Source organism: Callorhinchus milii, unplaced genomic scaffold (genome assembly GCF_018977255.1).
Source record: "Callorhinchus milii isolate IMCB2004 unplaced genomic scaffold, IMCB_Cmil_1.0 Scaffold2, whole genome shotgun sequence".
NCBI classification, from domain to species: Eukaryota; Metazoa; Chordata; class Chondrichthyes; order Chimaeriformes; family Callorhinchidae; genus Callorhinchus; species Callorhinchus milii.
In genome coordinates, this window is record NW_024704743.1 from 88894932 (window position 1) to 88917705 (window position 22774).

The window sequence follows — 22774 nt, forward strand, 5'->3', positions numbered from 1 at the left end:
ATCTGTTGTAACTATACTCTTTGTAATTTACTGCTTTTGTATCTACAGAATTCATACAATAAAGTGTATTAATGATTCAGATTACAAGAAATGTGGCATATGAGGCAACTTGCTTTTGTTTCTCTGAATATGAATTAACAGCAATCTAGCACTGAAAGTAGGATTCATATTACATGTTCACAAAACTGTTGGAGAATCCTGAAGATTTAATAAAAACACTGAACGTACACACATTTTGTGTCATTTCTATGATTTACATTTGAAATATGAAAATTAACTGATTTTTCAAAATTCAATCTCTGGCAGAAGAAAGTCCAGGAGGTCCTAGTCTTAATTGAAGATTATTTAACAACAATTTTGAAAACTAACTTCAAAATTAAAACTTAAATTAAAATTTACGAATTGTCCAAAATTTGCACATTCAGAAATGCTAAGAAAAAGTCAAACTTGAAACTTTGGTGGATTTTTACCCTGTGTTGCTCGAAGAGAACTTCTTGGATATTCATTCATATGTTGGTGAAGGCATTGAGGAAATGTTAAGTGGAATCATGGGGAGATGCTACAAAAACAAATAAGGCTAATAAGCATTTACATTACTGCACTTCCCACCGATACCAGATAATAAAACACCTAAAAAGGTTACGATAAGTGGTGAGGTCTACGTAATATTAAATAGTGCAGAAGGTTTACATCCACATAATCTGGTATTTTATAATCAATAACATTGAATCCTACTTTGCTCAGACAAACAGCAAGTAATCGGAAGATTGATATTTAACAACAACTTGCACTTATATAGCGCCCTCCACGCAGGTTAGCGTCTCAGAGCGCTTGATATTTAATCATATAAAAGCAAACTTCAAAATATATAAAGGATTATTTTTCATTAGACAAGGCCATACCTGAAAATTACATTGAAGCGAACAATTGTGGCTCCTTTTGAAATTGAAGGAACAGCATAAATGTGTAAAGCAATTGTTTGTTATGGATTCAGCTGTTGAAGCAAAGTCCATAACCTTATTTAATGTAACATTATTTCCACCATATCCTTTCAAAATTAAGTGTATATTTTCAGAATTTGAATTACATTCGGTCTAGGTTTACACCCTTGGGGAACAAGAAATTGTGTTGACTGAAGTTGCCATTGAAGATTTACATGTACATTGTAGGTGTACATTTGACAAATTATGATTTCACCAGTAATAAAGCAAAACTGTTTTTGCTTACAAGTACAGTTAGTGCAATAAATCCTGTTTAGTGCTTTTAAGACTTTTCAAAGACATGATATAAGGCTCCAAATCAAATGAAAACATTTATTAATATTTTTCTATTTTTTAAAAAATCATGATGATGTTCAAAATAAGTCCGGGCAATTTCACATTATCAACTTAGCAAGTTAAACAGCACTAAAAAAATCATACATTCTGATTGCAATAAGATCCAAACGTCACGAGTTAGGAGCCCTTAGTTTTTCTAATCAAGGACGACAACATATTCCATTGCTCATCTGTCACCTAGAATAGAAAAAAATGGTGTAGTCAGCGCTTCTACCAGAACTTGGCTGATTCATCAATTCGCATCAACAATCACACTTAATGCAACATTAAATTTGTATTTTTTATTAAATGACAGTAAACACTATTCGTATTAATTGAAAGCCACACTATGCAGTTTGCACTGCACTATTAGATACATAGACATATTGAAAGGAAAGTACAGTAAAGGCCTTTAGCCCTCTTAAAATACACTCGCAAAATAATTCCACGCGCCCCTCGTTAATTAAATCTCCCACTCAATTATCTGACTACACTTCTCCGGTTACTGACGACATAATCTCTGAATGGAGGCGAAAAAGCGAAAAACAAACATGGTAAATTGCTGAGTTCTAAAAGCAGTTGAGCGAGCTCTGAGAGGGTTACATCACCAACACAAGAGACAACCTTAATTGACGCTCTGGAATCTGCTATATTACTGTTAGCCTCTCTCTGTTTGAAGAACTGCTTCCTCATGCCCAAGTGATTAAATGGCTTTTCTCTAGCGCAAATATTATACTGAACAGCTGAGGTGGACATTACCTTTATTAGATCATTGAATTCACCAGCTAATGAAGCATACTCTCCACCATCAAATCTTATCACCTACAAAATTACAGCACAAGGTAAATATTCAGTGATATCTGGCTTAACACAAACTAAAAACATTTTTTTTACTTTGATGAATATTATTTATCATTAAAGATCATTATTATCATTTATACTTTTGAAAAATAAAGACACCCTTTTCACCACCTCTAAACCATGCATGCCTTCTGGTAGGTATAGTTAGAAAGTCAAGAAAATAAGGCATTCATTCAAAGTATAAAGATGACCAAGTAGAAATACAGAGTCCTTCATAATCAGTAATGCTGATATCATTAGAATCTGAAATTATGTTAATTAATATAATGTATTGCAAAATTCCTCCAATTCATTATAGGTTAATGAGATAGGGAATTACTTCCCAGCCCTGATATTGCAATTGTTTTCATCCACATTAAATAGCAAAATCAAGCTGAATGACTCTTAGTTATCATACTACAGATAACAGCACAGCTATTATTACTTCAATGCAGCATCAAAATTTAGCATCTATAGTGCAACATACAAAGCTTCATCTTCCAATGGATTTCATTCTGTATAGCAATCTGTAATGAATTGCTTGAATTAAAAAGGTTCTGTGAAAAGAAAAGCACTTTCGGGAGGAGGAATAGGCAATCAAGGCAGAGGGAAAGCCACTTGATAGAAACAAGAGTTCTCTAAATGCTAACTTACTGCTCCTGAAACCCAACTGGCATAATCACTGCAGAGGTAGGTAGCAAGGTTAGCAATTTCATCCACTGTGCCAAAACGGCCTGTTGGAATCTTCTCCATCATTCCTTTTTCAAATAATCCTGCTGGATCAAGACGACTGAAAGCACCCTATAAATACCAAAACATTTCAGTTATTCTCTCTCTTTACATACAGATATATATTTGAAAGCCACAATTTATTTCCTTGTTTAAAAATGTTAAAATATGTTTGTAATTCCGCACTCTGATCAAATACTGATAATAATTTTTTTTCCTTTTTTTCTTCCTTTGTTCTTTCTCAATTTAAATTTTTCTTGTTTGTGGGAAGTCACTGCATAGATTGGCTGCTGTGTTTACATACGCAATATAACATATAATAATATCTAAAATACAAAACAATAATAAATTGGTCATTTTCAATCCACGACTGTTTGTGGGACACTGCTGTGCGCAATTGGCTGCCACGTTCGCCCACAAATATACAGTCAATTCACTTTACAATATGTTCTGTGAAGCGCTTTGGGACGTCCTCCTGACGTGAAAAGCGCTATATCAAATGCAAGGATTATTATTATTATTATTATTATATTCTGTGAAGCGCTTTGAGACATCTAGAAGACGTGAAAAGTGCTATATCAAATGCAAGGATTACTACTATTATATGTTTTTTCTGACGAAAGGTTATTGACCTCAAACGGTAACTCATTTTCCTCTCTCCATGGTGTTGCCTGACCTGCTGCGTGTTCCTAGCGACTTGTGTTTATACTATATTACATGTTTTTTATTTGCAGATCAGCTTCCTTTTTGTTTACTGAGTTATTAATTGAGTTCCGCCTGCCTTATGATTCAGATGGATGTATTGGTAGATCTGCTATTTCAAAGAGTCTTTCTCCTGGTTTATACTCTTCATTCAAATTTGCCCCAAACCTAAATTAAGTGGCTGCCAATCTCATTGGCGTTAATAAGGTGTAGCTGTTGCAGATTAGATGTTGTGTTTGCCTGCAAAACTGTTACTTTCATTTCTACTCAATTATATTATATATACGGTGCTTTAAGATATTTATTTCACGTGGAAGATGCTAAATAATGCAAGCTATATTTTTTCTCATATTATTTTGTGATATGTGGATCACAACTTTCTACTTTATTACATTAAAAAATCCAAAGTCTGCAAAAGGTTTAAAAAGGTGAGAAAAAAAACCAAAAATGAAAGCATAAAGTACGTGATTAATATTTAAATTCAATTGTTCGTTTTGTGGTTTCAGCAGCTTACATATTTATGAGACTAGTGCGGGGTTGAAAAATAATTAACATTTCTAATGTTACAGTAATCCACAACTATGTGAGCCTAGTCCAAAGAAAGTAACATTACAACTAGATTCATTTCTGCAAGTTTAATAATAAGAGTTGCGAAAAGGAGACCACCACCAAAGGTGCATTCTTTCTTCTCAAAATGTTTCCGACTATCAAATTACCCAGCAAGTTGATTTAAAAATTCTTTCATGGTTACTTTGATGTTTGTAAGGCAAAATCTGGGTTCACAAGATTTTAACAACTTTGAGAATGACAAGGAAAGACCATGTGAGGATATGAACCTGCTCAGTACATTTTTCTTTAACTCTTTGAGTAAACTTTTGAGCACATTCTGGAGTGTCTATCCCTTAATCCCCACACTCCCCATTGCAAGGACTGAGCTTCTGCTCAGCTTCTTCTCATGATGGAAGAAAAACAGGTAAACTGAACACCCCCCCTACATCACTCCAGGAATAACTTCACCAGCACTAGCTCCACCAATTTACAGCAAAGATTTGCATTCCACAACTGAATGGGCATCTTTAATCACTCTTTGAAGGTTTAATTTGATAGTTAAATTCAGTGTCATGATATTACTCATTCAAGATGTCTCATCGTTACAACTTCATTCGATGGCATTTTTTGTCTTGTTGAAAATATGACTTGAATCAAATCTCCTTTGGATGTATTGTCCATATTTTGTAGGTAAACATGGCAGCCAAATTGCACACAGTTTCAGTGGGATCACTGGCACAAGCAAAGATATAATCTCAGTATCCTCCTTCTATGCTGTAAACATTTTTTTTTACCCAAGGTCATTGTCAACCCAAATATTGCAATGTTGGCCCCCTCACTGTTTTTGTGCTTTGTGAATATCCAATAGCTTCAACAAAGGTTACTATTTAATCTGTCGTTAGATCTATTCAACTGCTGGAAACAATAATCAATCAAGGAAACTGAAAATTTCTCACAGTATATATTATCGATATTTTAGCAACAGGTACTGATATTGTTTTAATGTACAGTTTACATGTTTTTAAAATCAGGAACATCAAATTGAAACATTCAAAAAGAAACCATTGAAAAAAGGGTTAAACTGCTATTGCCAAACACAGCAGAAAAAAATAGTGATTCTTCCCCGAACCTACTTATTGGTAGTACCTTGGTTTTAATAGGTCCTGGTTGAATCACATTGAACCTCATACCATACCGACCCCATTCAGCAGCAAGTGACCTGTAATGTTAAATATAAACAAAACTAGACTGAGAAAATAGTTTGTACCATTTGAATTAAACAACAATCATTAAGAAATGTTTATATTTAGCTTCAGAATGTGACAACATAGAAAAGAAGATTCTCCAAAGGAACTAAATGAACAAATAAAAATGATATATAAAAACAAAGTATGTTTCAAATTTCTTGAACAATTCTCCAATTATTGTTCCAAACTAACATTTTTTATTTGCATAACAAAAGAATTAAACATAGACTTCAGAACAAACTGGTTTGCAAAGTTTCGTACCAGGTCCTTTTCGTAACTTCAAATGTCACGGACGTAAACATTATTTTTGTGAGTAAAGTTCAAAATCAATATGCTTTATACTATTTTGGGGTTACAGAATTCTTCCCTTTCATCTACTTTTAGAATGAACAAAACACTGGGAAATCTCAAAGGCATCAGTTGCTTTAACTGTATTGAAGACAAGTTGAAAGCATGTGCAGTCCTGTGATTTTTGTTTTCTAAACAGATCATAGACATTGGGGCAGAATATTTCTACAAAGTGCCAAAACATCAAACCATTAAATACTTCTTTGAGGAATCGATGCAAAGGAAAATCATAGTTCAAAAAGATTTCACTGCTGGTCCGTAATTTTCTTCGGTCAAAAATCATGAGTTCTTCAGAATACAAAACTTACTCAAAAAGACTAAAGTAATGTCAACTAACCCTATTATATATATTTTTTAAAAATCTTGTGCTAGTAATAGTAATTGTATTAGCATATTAGTTGATATCTGAAAAAATAAAAATTTATTTCATGCCTGCTCAATTTTGCTATTCTCAGTGGTACAAATGAATGGGATACAGAATTTTCACCATTATCGCAGTTTATAATCAGTAATTGGCATTGATGCACCAGAGAAGCAAGCACTATACTTATATACAGAGATCATCCAGAACTCTGCAGCCTGTGTCCTCCACTGCACCAGGCTCTGTGATCCTATCACCCCCGTCCTTGCCCGAATCCACAGGCTTCCCATCACAGAGGATACAGTTCAAGATCCTGGTCCTAACCTTCAAAGCCAGCCATGGTCTTGCTCCCCCTGACCTCTGCGACCTCCTAATCCCCTATCATCATGCTCGCTCCCTCCGTTCAGTGGGCTCCGGCCTGCTTCACATCCCCTGCCTTGCCCGCTACCACTATTGGCGGGCAGGCCTTCTGCCACTCTGCTCCCACCCTCTGGAACTCCATCCCGCAGTCCCTCCGCCTCCCCCCCCTCCCTTGCCACCTTCAAGTCCCATCTCAAGACCCTCCTCTTCGACCGTGCTTTTGATTACCCTCCTTCCCCCTTTGCCCTCCATGCTCCCCGATCCCAACCCCCAGCTCGGTCCGAAGTACTGTTTTGTCCAGCGCCTTGGGATGTCCACCCGACATGAAAGGCGCTATACACGAGAGACCCGAGTTCAATTCCAGGCAGGGCGAAACCTTGGGCAAGTTTCCTTACTCCATACGACTAATAATAATCCCTCCAAAAAGACAAAACAATAATAAATTGGTCATTTTCAATCTACGACTGTTTTGGGACACTGCTGTGTGCAATTGGCTGCCGCGTTCGCCCACATATATAGTCAATTCACTTTACAGTATATTCTGTGAAGTGCTTTGGGACGTCTAGAAGACGTGGAAATCGCTATATCAAATGCAAGGATTATTATTATTAAATGTAATTTTTTGTTGTTATAAATGCTAGGTTCTCTAATTGACTTGCATGGAGTGATGCAGTTTTAAGTATCCTGGTGTCACAGTTTTGAATATGTGTTTGGTTTCAGCTTATTGGGGTGTCCCACAATCGTGAAAGGCGCTTTACAAATGTAATTTTGTTGATGCCATTATTGAATGTTATTGTCCTGCGTAGCCTGTTTACTATTAAAGCATTTTATCACTTACAGCTACACCCAAGATTCCTCCTCTCAAGCTCATGCAGTGAGCAATGATTTCCCATTGGTACAAAGCCCACAGTGATCCTGAACAGACAATTCAAAAACTGGGATATTGTTTCAGAGATTGACTTTTTTCACCTGCTAAACACAATGTTCATAAATTGAACATTTCCAAATATAATTGCTTTTCCTAAAAATTATAATTCATATAAGCTCAGAATATAAAGGGCCAAGTAAAAGATGGAAAATACAATACAATAAAATAATTCAAATCTAAACAAGACTACCAGTTTTAAAGACAGTTTCAGCAATAGGTTCTCCTTGAACATTCGGATCTACTCAGGCTGCACTTTATCTCATACTCGCTCCCTCTTACTCTGTTGTTCAGTCTGAGGTGTGTATAATTCCCCAATTCCATTCCCCCTCATAATTAAGTGATTTTCCTAGAAAGGTTTCACAATTGCAAATACCTATTTGGTCTTTAAATTTGGATTTATTCAATTTGTGAGGCAGTCAATTTGTGAATTGTCTGTTACATTGACTGTTACAGTAAATGCAGTACACTGAACATTACCTTCACACTTTGCTGTAAGAGGTTAACTTCAGAGAGTACCCAAAACCATAGCCTTTGAAAGTCCGGCAATCTTTGTTCGTTCAGTTTTTCAAAGAATATAGCTTATAAAAACTAATTTTAAATTGTCATACCTATTTATTATTTAAGAATGATTACTCACTTGCTCATGGCTTCCACACCTGCTTTAGCGGAAGCACTGGGAACTACGAAAGCGGATCCACTCTCTGCGTAGATGGTAGTAATAGATAGGAAAGCTGCACCTAAAAGATACTACGTTTGGGATTTCAGAAAGTAATTGAAAACATAAGCCAATATTTTATGAAAATACAGACAGGGCAACCCCATTAGAACCTGATTGAGAACAGGCCTGCTTCATGCCCCCCTCCGCTCCATCACCATCACCGGCACCACCAGTGGTGGTTGGGCTTCCAGCCTATCTGCCTCCACTCTCTGGAATTCTATCCCGGAGTCCCTCCGAAACAGTGCCCCCCTAACCTTGGTCAAGGTTTATCTCAAGACCTCAGCTCTCAACCCAGCTCGGGTGCCAAACCAGGATTGTTAAGTGCCTTAGGACACAAACAAAGTAATTTGTCATAGTTCACTCATAAGGAACTTCAGTTCCTTTCCAATCTTTTTTTCAACAACATGATGGCTGCATTTATTTTTTGTTCTATCTCTTAATTTAACCAAACATTGCATGGGTGAAAATTTAAATGGGTCAGACAGTACAGAACATAATGGAACCTTACCTTATATTACAAATATTTGTATTACTTCAACTGTGTACACATGGAATTCAACCCTCTTCTGCACACACTCTAGATCCTAGTTAGTGCCAATATAAACATTACATTTTTGATCTCAGGAGGATTTGAAACCAATCAATATTTTCTGAATTGACACTAGCTTGTTGATTGACAGACAATATACAATGGAATTCAATACTATTGTGTTGTGTGCTTAAACTTGTAAAGCTAATTGGAATGGAGTTCCAACTACAACACAACTTATTTGTAGAACTTGAAGAAGATGAAGCCTATTTCCATACTGTGTAAGTTATAAAATGTAAAGAAAAAGGATGACCAGGAAGATACAACCATCATAGCTTTTCATACCTGAAAAAGAGCCTGCTACATGGATATGAGGAAAGCACAGATAAATTGGACTGAAAGGGTTGCTCTTGAGAGTGCCAGCACAGACATGATGAGCCATATGACTTTCTTTTGTGCCGTAAAGATCTATAATTCTATCATATTTGCTCAGCAATTAATTAGTCTTCTATCCTTACAATATAAGGCGCATTTTACAACAGTTATTTTGGTTCCTTTCACATTGCACTTGCAAGCATTTTGTTAGTATCAAAACATGTTCTTTACCTTGTTTTGCTTTAATTAATTCTTTTCCAATTTGCAGGGTCACATATGCAGTGCCATTAAGAACAATATCTGTGATTGTTCTCCAGGCATTAGGAGAAAGTCGTTCTGAGGGCGAGATGAAGTTTCCAGCAGCATTATTTATTATAACCTAATAAAATATATGAAGGAAAGATATGCATAGAAAAGTTGGTAAAACAAAACAAAAAATGTCAAAAATGCAATTACTATTATTCTGTCTGTGAAACAAGGTTATTATGATATGTTAAAGCAAGCTTAGGTCAGTTCTTCACAAATATACTGCAATTTAAAATCCATGGTTGACTCTAAAGATTGCGTCTACAACAACAAGATTCCATTTATAGAGCGCCTTTCACGTCGGGAGGACGTCCCAAGGCGCTAATGGTTTCGGACACCAGATAATCAAGCTCACAAAAACTAATTTACTTTAACAATTTATGATCAGCAAATCAGAGGTATAGAAAAGGCATACTTACCTAATCTGAAGAACAAGTACCATGGTTTAAGTATTCTATTTACTCAAGTCTGTTCCAGAAAGCAAAAGCTGTTCTAGGCTTTATACCCAAGTTGTTTAGTACATTTGTAACTTAGCCTTCCTTCAATCATAACTACAAGGCCAACTGGTTATCACACACAGAACAAATTCTGTGCCCACTTTTCACATAACACAAACCATGTTTGCACGTCCCTTTTTTCCATAACCGTACCAGACAAAGCAAGAACATTAGATAAGGAAATAACATTCTTCATTAATTATGTCTAGCAATTTACAAAAGTTACATGAATACCATCATCAACAAAATTCACTTAAAAGGTACAGCAGTACAAAAACATGATAAGGCACTATATCAAATGTAAGGATTATTATTATGTAAATGGTGAAATGGATTTCACTGTATAATATGGATAATATCATTATATCCTAACCTTTCATGGTGAGTGAAATGTTTATGTACAACTTCAAAAACACAGTTGTAGTCTGGTGACAGTAATTCAACCCCCAAGCCTCTGAACTAACAACTTCCACATCAATCACTCTTATTGACTGAAAGTTGTCGAAGTAGTAAATCAACAGCATGTGGCTTCAAAGCCATTTTGGGTTCTATAAACCTGATTTGGAGACATGAAAATCCTATTCAATAGTAGCTGGAATGATGCTAATGTAATTATGGGAAGGAATCCTGGGAATCTGACCTTAAATGACCACAGACAAAATCTCTAGAAATCTCAAAATCAATTATTAATCATAACCATTACTGCTGGCAGATACTCTTGGAAGCAACTCAACATTGCTTCCACCAATAAAGCAGCATTTTTGTTTCCTGTTTCCAATCCCTCTTGCCTGAGAAGACTTTGGACCATCTACACCAAGGGAATCGATGGTATCTGCTAATCTCTTAACTGAAAATGCTGATTATGGAACTGTGTCTTTGATAACATTATAACTTACTTCAATTTTTTAGGAAAACTAACAAAGAAGCTGAAGCACAGCTGAATCTATCACATTTATACTGTAGCTACACAAATTGATGTTGTGCCAAGGTGAGCTCAGGAGTCAGGCTCAAGCATGGCAAAGTTACCTCAAGATTTATAATCAGTAGAAATTTGAGTTTCTCTTATTGGAATAAGAGCATATGAAGCCCTGGGACATAGTTTGCTGTATTCATAAATGTTTCATCTAAATTGTTATCTAAACCTTAGATACAATGATCGTGGGACTTACATTAGGAAGTCCTGCAACTTTTGACATTTGATGCACTGTAGCCTTTACTGAATCTGGGTCTCTCACATCACACTGAATCGCATGGACCTACAACAGAAACATTACAATGTGAAGCCATATTTTGCTAATGACTATTCCTCTACATGTTAAATGAAAAACAGCAACCAAAGATGGATATTTAATACACTGTTTTACTTGCATTGGGATGAGAAAGAAAACAAAAACCCTCTAAATTGCTTTATAAAGAACACTGACCAAAAGCAATGCACGGAACACCAGGTAGGAATTGCATAGCAATCCTGAGTTAAAGCTCTACTCTTCGTTAAACGTGGACCCCATTTACAGAAAAAAGGTGGAAATGTGCAGCAGATTCATCAGCGTCTAAAACAAGATAAGTGAAAGTTCCGATCAAGAATCTTCATCTGATGAAGAATCTCATCAATGACATGTGAGCTCATCTGCCTCTTTTAGATAAACCAATTCTATAATGGAAGCATATTTCTACATGGGTAATTTTACATTGATGTGTGCTTTTATAAAGATACTAGAATTTGCATTATATGCATTTGCATTATGTAAATCTATAGCCATTTTGCAGTATATCCTGTGAAGCACTTTGAGACATCCGCCCAACGTGAAAGATGTTGTAACAAATGTAAGTTTTATTATTCCATTAAAAATCAAACTATCATATTGTGGAAGGTTAAAGCCTTGCCTTCAAAGCCAACGTTAAATGTCAATGCAATGATCCCTCATTTTTCCAGAGGACAATACATTTTATAATATCTGAAATGTGACACTGCTAGTGTATTCTTATCCAGCTGATTTTTTTTATTATTATTATTTTCAGTTTCTTTAATTCAAACATTTAGCTGAAAGTCACCTACATCTTTCCAAAGGTTAACAAGTTTTAAACTTATAACTTTTGACATGTAATATACTTTGATCTTGTTTAGCATATTGTAAAATGTTTCTATTAAACTGATCAATTTTCAATTTCTGATATTCAATTTCAAAAACATGTAACATATGAAATATTTAGGTGTAAAAACAAAATTCAATAATTGCCTTGGTGCTTATTGTATAAAATGAGGCTAATTGGGCAGAATTCTGTAAATCCTGCAAAAATGCTCAATGTGCAGGATTTCTTGTGTATCACTGGCCAGGGTTAGAATAGGAGCTTAATTAATATAACAACAACTTACATTTATAGCGACCTTCACACAGGATAGTGTCTCAAACAACTGAGCCCCACCTCTAGTCAGACAATAAGATGACTATAATGTTATGGTGACGTAAGAGCATTAGCCTGTTGTCATGCATAAGACCATTTTGCAGGAGGTAAAGCAATGGAATTACTTTCGCATTTTCAGCCAGGCAAAAAAAAAGAAAAACAAACCTTTAGGCAAGCCTCTGTGTATCATATGAAATGGATCGCTTTCAAAGAAATTTTAACTGATCATTACAGTACATAGCTAACAGTAGGCTGTGCAGCCATTCCCATCCCCCTCCTTCCACACACTGATTGATTGATTCATACATACAACTCCACATGGCATACATATCTGGAAACTGTGGTATAGTCATTTCAGCAGTTGGGATGTTGTCAATAGGAAGTATAAAATCAGGCTATCCATAGCACTGCTGCTATTTGGTAACGCTCAATATCTCTAGTTTCGCGGGGAACCTTTGACTTGTACATTGGTTACTTGAATAGATCTATTATAATAATAATCCTTATATTTGATACAGCCCTTTTTGTGCCTGGAGGACATCCCTAAGCGCATTACCGGATATACTGTAAAGTGGAGTGACTGGGTAGTTGTGGGTTTCGTTGTTGATCCATGCTTGTATAAATGCAGTTGTATAAATAATTTTATAATCAGCAGCAGCATTACTTAAAAGCTATCTTACCAAGAAAGGTTCAAAACAGTGTAGTTGTGAAAAGATTTGTAAAGTACTATGCACATAAGAGAAACATATGATAAATGATTTGTGCTGGCTTACAACTGAAACAAATTAAAATTATCTGACAAATACTTGCGATTGTTATGAGTTTCCTGCCAGAAGTCAAACAACATGCCCAGCCTACGTTTTCCATATTCTCCCAAGTCTATGCTTAAGATTTTGGTAGTCTCTGTTTGGCCTTTAATTTTGATCTACACAAGATTGATCTTGTTAGATGCCTATTTGCTTTTAGACTCAGGTACATTTTCACATTCCTCAAAATGTTCTTTGGTTTTAATTTCCCAATTTGTTTCTCACTTGATACCCCTGAGTTAATAAAGTTAGATCTAGTTAATAAAGTTAGATCTAGGAGTCCCATAGTTCAGTGGTTAGAGCACTCGCCTCGCAAGCGAGAGATCTGGGTTCAATTTCCGGCAGGGCAAAATCTTGGGCAAGTTTCCTTACTCTACGTGCCTGATAATAAGGGTGGGGGGGGGGGGGGGGGGGGGGGGGGCGGGAAGGCTCCAACTACAGTTAGAAGTAAATCAGCAAAACTAAGAACGATGGAGGTAGTAGAGCAGATTAGATTATTATAATAGATCTATTCAAGTCAGGTTTCCGTGCTGCTCATAGCACAGAAACTGCCCTGGTCAAGGTCACCAATGATATCCTGACTATCTGTGACCAGGGCTCCCTCTGTCTCCTCGTCCTCCTCGACCTATCGGCAGCATTCGATACGGTCGACCACGCTATCCTACTCCACCGCTTGTCCTCCCACCTCAACCTTCAAGGCACTGTCCTTGAATGGTTTAGCTCTTACCTTTCCCACCGTCTTCACTTCGTCTCAACGAATGGCTTCTCCTCCACCCCCCGTACTGTCTCATGTGGTGTCCCTCAGGGCTCTGTCCTCGGTCCCCTCCTCTTCACCCTCTATATGCTCCCCCTTCGGTGACATCATCCGCAAACATGGGGTTAACTTCCACATGTATGCGGATGACACCCAACTCTACCTTTCCTCCTCTACTCTCAACTCCACGACCACCGATGTCCTGACAGTCTGCCTGTCCGACATCGAGTCCTGGACGAGAGACAACTTTCTTCAGCTCAACGTGCGAAAAACCGAGGCCCTCCTGATTGGCTCACGTCAGCGCCTCCGCACCTCAGGCGCTGACACCATCAGCATCCAAGGCTGCACTCTCCACCTCTCAAAGCCAGTCAGGAACCTCGGCGTTTTGTTCGACCCTGAGCTGTCCTTTCTCCCTCACATCCGCACCACAACTGGCACCGCCTTCCATCACCTCCGGAATATCGCCAGATTACGGCACTACCTCACCCCTCACGCCGCTGAAACCCTGGTTCACGCCTTTGTCACCTCAAGGCTGGACTATGGGAACTCTCTCCTCGCCGGCCTTCCCGACACCTCCCTCCACAAGCTGCAGGTCATTCAGAACTCTGCAGCTCGTGTACTGTCCCGCACCAGGCTTCGGGACCACATCACTCCCACCCTCGCTCGCCTCCACTGGCTCCCCATCCCCAGAGGATTGATTTCAAGATCCTCATCCTCACCTACAAGGCCATTCACGGCCTTGCTCCCTCCTACCTCTCCAACCTACTATCCCCCTACCTACCTGCCCGTACCCTCCGTTCCTCTGGCTCCGGTCTGCTCCACGTCCCCCGCCCCAACCGCCCTACTATCGGTGGTCGGGCCTTCAGCCTCTCAGCCCCGAGGCTCTGGAACTCCATCCCCCAGTGCCTTCGCCTTGCTTCCTCCCTTTCCTCCTTCAAGGCCGGTCTCAAAACCTTTCTCTTTGACCGTGCCTTCAGCTCCCCTCTCGACTCTCTTCCTCCTCCTCGCTCCCTCCCTTCCCTCCCCTCACCCTGACCATTTCCCCCCTGCTCGGGTCATGACCCAACTGTGCAGCGCCTTGGGACGTCCTCCTGACGTGAAAGGCGCTCTATAAATGGAATCTTGTTGTTGTTGTTGTTGTTGTAGAGAGGGAGATAAACACAGTGTGTCAAGGAGGGACAAGAAGCTCAGAAAAAAAGGGCATTAGTGAGTAGGGGAAATAGCAAGAAGTCAAAATTAAAGGTTCTATATCTGAATGCACGAAGCATTCGTAATAAGATAGATGAATTAATGGCACAAATAGAAACAAATGGGTATGATCTAGTAGCCTTTACTGAGACGTGGTTACAGGGGGATCAAGGGTGGGAGCTAAATATTCCCGCGTAGTTGGCATATAGGAAAGATAGGCAATGTGGAAAACGAGGTGGGGGGGTAGTCCTGCTAATAAAGGAAGGGATAAAAACAGTAGAGAGAAAAGATTTTAAATCAGAAACTCAGGATGTAGAGTCAGTATGGGTGGAATTACGAAATAACAAGGGGCAGAAAATACTAGTTGGGAGTAGTTTATAGACCCCCGAACAGCAGTAACAGTATTGCGCAGAGTATTAACCAGGAAATTAGAGAAGCATGTAGCAAAGGAAATACACTAATAGTGAGTGATGTTAATCTTCATATAAATTGGGAAAACTAAATTGGCAAAAGTAAGTTAGAGGAGGAGTTTATAGAATGCATTAGAGATAGTTTTCTAGATCAGTATGCTGAGGAACCAACCAGGGAATAGGCTATCCTAGATCTTGTTTTATGTAATGAAATAGGGGTAATCAGCAATCTGGAAGTTAAGACTCCTCTAGGGCAGAGTGGCCATAACATGATGGAATTTAACATTAAGTTAGAGAGTGATGTGGTTAAATCCGAAGCAAGGGTCTTAAATTTAAATAGAGCCAACTTTATGGTATGAGCGAGGATTTAGCTAAAATAGACTGAGGAATTAGATTAAAGGATATGACAGTAGACCAGCAATGGCAAACCTTTAAAGATATAGTACATAATTCCCAGCGATCACATATTCCCTTGAGGAATAAAATACCACAGGAAAAGTGGTTCAACTATGGCTAAATAGAGCAGTTAGGGAAAATATAAAATTAAAAGAAGAGACCTATAATACTGCCAAAAAGAGTAGTAAACCCAAGGATTGGGAGGACTTCAGAGACCAACGAAGACTAAGAAATTGATTAGGAGAGAGAAAATAGATTATGAGGGCAAACTAGCTAGGAACATAAAGACAGACTGGAAGAGACTAGCAAAAGTGAATGTGGGTACATTACAGGCAGAGACAGGAGGAATCATAATGGAGAATAAAGATATGGCACAGTCATTAAACAAATACTTTGCTTCTGTCTTCACATTAGAAGACACAGAAAACTTACCAAAAATAGAGGGGAACCAAGAAGCTAATGTTAGTGAGCAACTTAGGGAAATTAACATCAGTAAAGAATTAGTAGTAGGGAAACTGTTGGGATTGAAAAATTACAAATCCCCTGGACCTGATGGCCTGCATCTTAGGGTTTTAAAAGAGGCAGCTGCTGAGATAGCGGATGCCTTGTTTTTGATCTTCCCATTGATTGGAAGATCGCAAACATAACACTACTATTTAAGAAGGGTGGGAGAGAGAAGATGGGGAACTATTGACCAGTCCAGTCTGACATCGGTGGTAAGGAAAATTCTAGAATCCTTAATTAGGGACGTCGTAGTGGGGTACTTAGAAGACCATAACATGATTAGGCAGAGTCAACATGGCTTTACAAAAGGGAAGTCATGCTTACCAAATCTTTTAGAGTTTTTTGAGGATGTAACGAGCAGGTTAGATAGGACGGAGCTAGTAGATGTAATATATTTAGATTTTCAGAAGGCATTCGACAAGGTGATACATAAAAGGCTGCTACACAAGATTAGGGCACATGGAATTAGAGGCAATATATTAGCATCCTCGGCGGCCCTGCCTTCAGCCACTATTCCCCAAGGCTCTGGAACTGCCTTCCTCACTCCCTTCGTCTCACTCCCTCCCTTCCCATTTTCAGGTCTCTACTGAAGACCTTTCTTTTCGACCGCGCCTTTGGTCACCTTCCCACCCCTCCCCCTGGCTCAGTCCCAGGACTGAGACGCCATCCGGCGTGGAGGGCGCTATATAAATCCAAGTTGTTGTTGCAGCATGGATCGAAGAGTGGCTAACGGGAAGAAAACAGAGAGTAGGGATAAACAGGTCCTTCTCAGATTGGTGGGATGTGACAAGTGGAGTGCCACAAGGATCAGTGCTTGGGCCTCAACTATTTACAATTTATATCAATGATCTAGACGAGGGCATAGAACTTAAAATATCTAAATTTGTGGATGATACTAATCTAGGTGGGAGAGTAAGATGGAATATAATGTGGGGAAATGTGAAGTTATTCCCCTAGCTAATAAAAACAGAAAAGCAGATTATTTTCTAGAAGGGGAGAGACTAGACAACATTAGCTTTCAGAGGGATTTGGGTGTCCTTGTACACCAGTCACAAAAAGTTAGTATGCAGGTACAGCAAGCAACTAGGAAGGCTAATGGCATGTTGGCGTTTATTGCAAAAGGGTTAGAATACAAGAGTAGGGAAGTCTTGCTGCAACTGTATAGGGCCTTGGTGAGACCGCACCTAGAATATTGTGTGCAGTTTTAGTCTCATTTAAGAAAGGACATACTTGCCTTAGAAGGGGTGCAACGTAGATTCACTAGGTTAGTTCCTGGGATGAGGGGGTTGACCTATGAGGATAGGTTGAGTAAACTAGGCCTATATTCCCTAGAATATAGAAGAATTAGGGGTGAACTTACAGAAACATATAAGATTCTTAAGAGGCTTGACAGAGTAGAGAATGTGAGACTGTTTCCCCTGGTAGGAGAATCTATAACTAGGGGTCACAGTCTTATGATTAAGGGACAGCCTTTTCGAACAGAGTTGAGGAAACACTTCTTCACTCAGAGGGTAGTGAATGTATGGAATTCTCTAGCCCAGAAGGCTGTAGATGCTCAGTCCTTGAACATACTCAAGACTGAGATTGATAGGTTTCTAAAGGATAGAGGGATTAAGGGATATGGGGATAAGGCGGGCAGATGGAATTAGGTTAGAAGATCTGACATGATCTTGTTGAATGGCGGGGCAGGTTCGAGGGGCCTACTCCTGCTCCTAATTCCTATGTTCCTATAAGAACTCAAGAAAAAAAACAAAAAAACAATAATTTGGTCACTCAATCTACGACTGTTTGTGTGATACTGCTGTGCACAATTGGCCGCCGCGTTTCGCCCACAAAACATACAGTCAATTCACTTTACAGTATATTCTACGAATCGCTTTGAGACTTCTAGAAGACGTGAAAAGCGCTATATCAAATGCAAGGATTATTATTATTTTATTATTATCTAGTTTCTAGTCCTAGTCATGCATTTTTCATTAATATTTTTGGTTTTGATTATTTCCAAATTTCTAACATTTTTTCTACATATCAAGGTGGTTATTATCCTTCCAATTCCTTTACTGAAAATGAGCACTGAACCACAGGTTTCACTGGCCTTTCGTGCCCAACCAACATGTGTGTTCTTCAGGAACAAACCTGCACAATGATGGGCTACTAAACGCTGGGCAGGATCACAGTAAAGTTCAATCCTGTCCTCCCTGTAATCATGAAATACCAAATTCCGAAACCAGCTTCAGCAATAGTCTTTTCTGTATACTGAACAGATGTTGGAATCTAAATAAATATTATGGAAATAGCTTTTATGAGCCTCACATAATTATTATTTAATTACATACAATACATATTTGAATCTTCTTCAATAGCTGTGGAGAACAGGGTAAAATCTATTCAAATGAAACTGTGGAACTTTAGTTAGCTATAATAATAATAATAATAATAATCCTTGCATTTGATATAGCGCTTTTCACGTCGGGAGGACGTCCCAAAGCGCTTCACAGAATATACTGTAAAGTGAGTTGACTGTATATTTGTGGGCGAACGCGGCAGCCAATTGCGCACAGCAATGTCCCACAAAAAGTCATAGATTGAAAATGACCAATTTAATTATTGTTTTTGGTTTTGGAGGGATTATTATTAGGCGTGTGGAGTAAGGAAACTTGCCCAAGGTTTCGTCCTGCCTGGAATTGAACTCAGGTCTCTCGCTTGCAAAGCGAGTGCTCTAACCACTGAGCTACAGGACTCCACAGCAGCTATCAAACTACCTCTAAAAACAGCTGACCAATATTGCAATAAACGACAAAGGACATTCACCATTAAGATAGGTTAACATGTACAGTATTCTTAGCAATGTCTTAACTCCCAGAGGGCAGAATCTTAAAAAAAACTATATACAAAAATATAGCAAAATTAAAAATACTTATGAAGATCATCACAGATACACTTGCGGAACAAGGCTCAATTACCTTGTTTCCAGTTTGTGAGGAAATTTCTTCTGCTGCCTGCTCCAAGACATCCTGTTTTCTTTAAATAACAAGAAAAATTTAGCTTCTATTATTCATTATTTTGGAGTACTTGTTTCCTAGTTGGATATGTCGTATTAGTTGAATATTTATGATGTGGTCAAGGTAATCTTTAGTATTGGCATGTTTTAATGCAAAACCAATATTTAAACCAGGTTTCAAACAATTACATTCATGGAGAATGAAATCAAGAAAGCAGTAGAAAGATAATAGAATTGTTCTAATAAATAATAAGTTAAAAAGTGAACTGAAAAGATCACTAAATAATAATAATATTTGCATTGCCTTTTATGTCAAGAGATTGTTTCAAAATGCTTTGCGGCATATATTGTGCAGTGGCTGCACTTTTAGGCAAACACAGCAGTCCATTTGCACACAGCAATGTCCCACAAACAACCATAAAGTGAATGATCGATTCTATTTGGGGGAAGGTTCACCAGGACACTGGGAGAAACTCCCTTCTCTTTTCAAATAGTGCCATGGGATATTTAACGTCCACCTGAACAGGCAAAGACGGGACCTCAGTGTTGCATCTAATGCAAAGGATAGCAATGCAACACACTCAACAAGCACACCACTAGACTGTCAGCTTTGACTCTTGTCACTTCAAAGTCCCGATATTCGTGAGTTCATTTTCTTTAATATATCTGAAAGGCATATTGTTGAAAAGAGGATCTGACAGCTTTGACTTCGGCATTTAAAGGTTACAAAGTACAGATATTTTTACTCACCTACTCGCAATAATACAAACAGCACCCAGAGAAGAAAGAGCAGTTGTTATTCCTTTCCCAAGTCCAGTGCCTCCACCAGTAATAAAGGCCACTTTACCCTTAAATGTTCCAGAAGGCAACATTAATGTTTTCAAAGGAGAGAACATAGCAGCTTGAGGTAGGTCAATGCTTTGCCCCAGCACTTTTGTTCCTCGACTGAAAAACTGTGGAGACAAAAGTAAATCAGTTACAATTTCCACCATGCGATATATGTTAAATTTCTGTATCACAAAAGATTGACTCTTCATTTTTGTATCCATTTTAACCGAATACAATGTTGGTTACTTTCATTCCAAGTAACCATTGATATAAACAAAATTATAACCACAAAGGATTGCTGAAGCTTTAAGAAAAAAATTAGTCCAGTTAATGTATAAAACTTACTGTGGGGGGACTTACTCAACCTTTTTTTTCTGCAATTTACACTAATGAGCCCTTCAGTTTTATTGTGCAAATAGAAGACAAGAATACCCATAAAAAATGTTACATACATAAATTTGGTGAAATCACTACTGCTATTTTTACAAGCAGCTGTTGTTGTTATTTCAGCACCATTTATATCTTACTTGACACTTCAAATTTTCAATTTAATAATTAACTGGCACCAGACATAACAAACACATGGAGTTAAGCTTTTCTCAAGGCAGTTCTACTTTTATATAAATTGTTCCTGAGCTACCGGATGCCTTAAAAGGAAAGTTGCCCTTTATTTGAAATTATTCAGACACCGATCTCTGTTACTACTCTACATCCAGACCTACAGTTACTGTTGAAAATGACTGCCTGTCAGACATTGAATAACTTTCTTCATTTGAATGTCGACAAGGCAGAGGCTCTCCTGCTTGGTTCCAGTCAGCACCTTCTCACCTCAGCATCAAACAACCTGGATGCACACTCCACCTCAGGGAACCTCAGTGTCTTGTTCAACTCTCAACTGTCCTTTAAACTCCACAGCCATGCCTTGACCTGTTCAGCTTCTCGCCACCTCTGCAACATGCCCACCTCCGCCACTATCTCTGCCCTCTGGCTGCTGTGACCCTTATGCACTAATGCACTTATGCACTACGCCAACTCTGCTCACGAGACTTCCCAACTCTTGCCTCCAGAAACTGCAGACTATTTAGAATTCTGCAGGTCTTGCGTCTTCTCCCCCACCAAGCTCCGTGAGCCTATAATTCCCATCCAAACTATGCAGTGTTAGCTGGTTAAACTCCAACAGTACCCCAACCCACATTCTGGGTCCCCACATCTTGGCTTTGCCTACACATGTCTATGTAATTAAGTGAACAGGATGCTTCCCTCAAGACAACGAGAGGGCGAGAGGGCATTTCATTCCAAACTTGGCAATTTCCACGTGTAGGTGAAAATGCGTGGAACTCTCAATTTGATACCCTTAAGAATGGTAAAGTTCCCACATTGGTCTGGTACCAGTCTGCCCAAACAACCTGGTCAATCCTATTATTCAGAGAGAAAAAGATGGCAGCAATGTAAGAATGTACACTGTAACATTAAAAGAACAAGTCTCAGTGTCACTCCCCCCCACACCCCCCCCACCCCCCAGCCTGTCTCAGTGCCCCCCCCCCCCCCCCGCCTGTCTCAGTGCCCCCCCCCCCCGCCTGTCTCAGTGCCCCCCCCCCCGCCTGTCTCAGTGCCCCCCCCACAGCCAGTCTCAGTGCCCCCCCCCGCCTGTCTCAGTGCCCCCCCCCCGCCTGTCTCAGTGCCCCCCCCCCCCCCCGCCTGTCTCAGTGTCCCCCCCACAGCCTGTCTCAGTGCCTCCCCCCCACACACCCCACAGCCTGTCTCAGTGCCTGTCTCAGTGCCCCCCCCCACAACCTGTCTCAGTGCCCCCCCCCCCGCCTGTCTCAGTGCCCCCCCCCGGCCTGTCTCAGTGCCCCCCGCCTGTCTCAGTGCCCCCCCCCCCCGCCTGTCTCAGTGCCCCCCCCGCCTGTCTCAGTGCCCCCCCCCCCGCCTGTCTCAGTGCCCCCCCCCCGCCTGTCTCAGTGCCCCCCCCCCGCCTGTCTCAGTGCCCCCCCCGCCTGTCTCAGTGCCCCCCCCCCCCGGCTGTCTCAGTGCCCCCCCCCGCCTGTCTCAGTGCCCCCCCCACAACCTGTCTCAGTGCCCCCCCCCCCCGCCTGTCTCAGTGCCCCCCCCGCCTGTCTCAGTGCCCCCCCCCCGCCTGTCTCAGTGCCCCCCCCACAACCTGTCTCAGTGCCCCCCCCCCCGCCTGTCTCAGTGCCCTCCCCCACAACCTGTCTCAGTGCCCCCCCCCCGCCTGTCTCAGTGCTCCCACAGCCTGTCTCAGTGCCGCCCCCCCCCCGCCTGTCTCAGTGCCCCCCCCCCGCCTGTCTCAGTGCCCCCCCCCCGCCTGTCTCAGTGCCCCCCCCCCACACCTGTCTCAGTGCCCCCCCCCCCCGCCTGTCTCAGTGCCCCCCCCCCGCCTGTCTCAGTGCCCCCCCCCCCGCCTGTCTCAGTGCCCCCCCCCCGCCCGCTGTCTCAGTGCCCCCCCCCCGCCTGTCTCAGTGCCCCCCCCCCCCGCCTGTCTCAGTGCCCCCCCCCCGCCTGTCTCAGTGCCCCCCCCCGCCTGTCTCAGTGCCCCCCCCCGCCTGTCTCAGTGCCCCCCCCCCGCCTGTCTCAGTGCCCCCCCCCCGCACAACCTGTCTCAGTGCCCCCCCCCCCCCCGCCTGTCTCAGTGCCCCCCCCCCCACCTGTCTCAGTGCC

General features: G+C 40.4%; 1 protein-coding gene across 1 annotated transcript; it reads right to left on the bottom strand.

Annotated features, from left to right (window-relative positions):
- Positions 1-186: 186 nt before the first annotated feature.
- decr1 (2,4-dienoyl CoA reductase 1, mitochondrial) lies at positions 187-20220 on the bottom strand (the record flags this gene model as incomplete). The annotated part of the gene is given in 9 exon segments (XM_042331875.1): positions 187-1514; positions 2076-2138; positions 2811-2957; positions 5283-5355; positions 8018-8117; positions 9234-9381; positions 10975-11061; positions 19230-19287; positions 20018-20220. Coding segments are annotated over 9 exon segments (939 nt in total), but the record flags the coding sequence as incomplete, so codon positions are not given.
- Positions 20221-22774: the final 2554 nt, after the last annotated feature.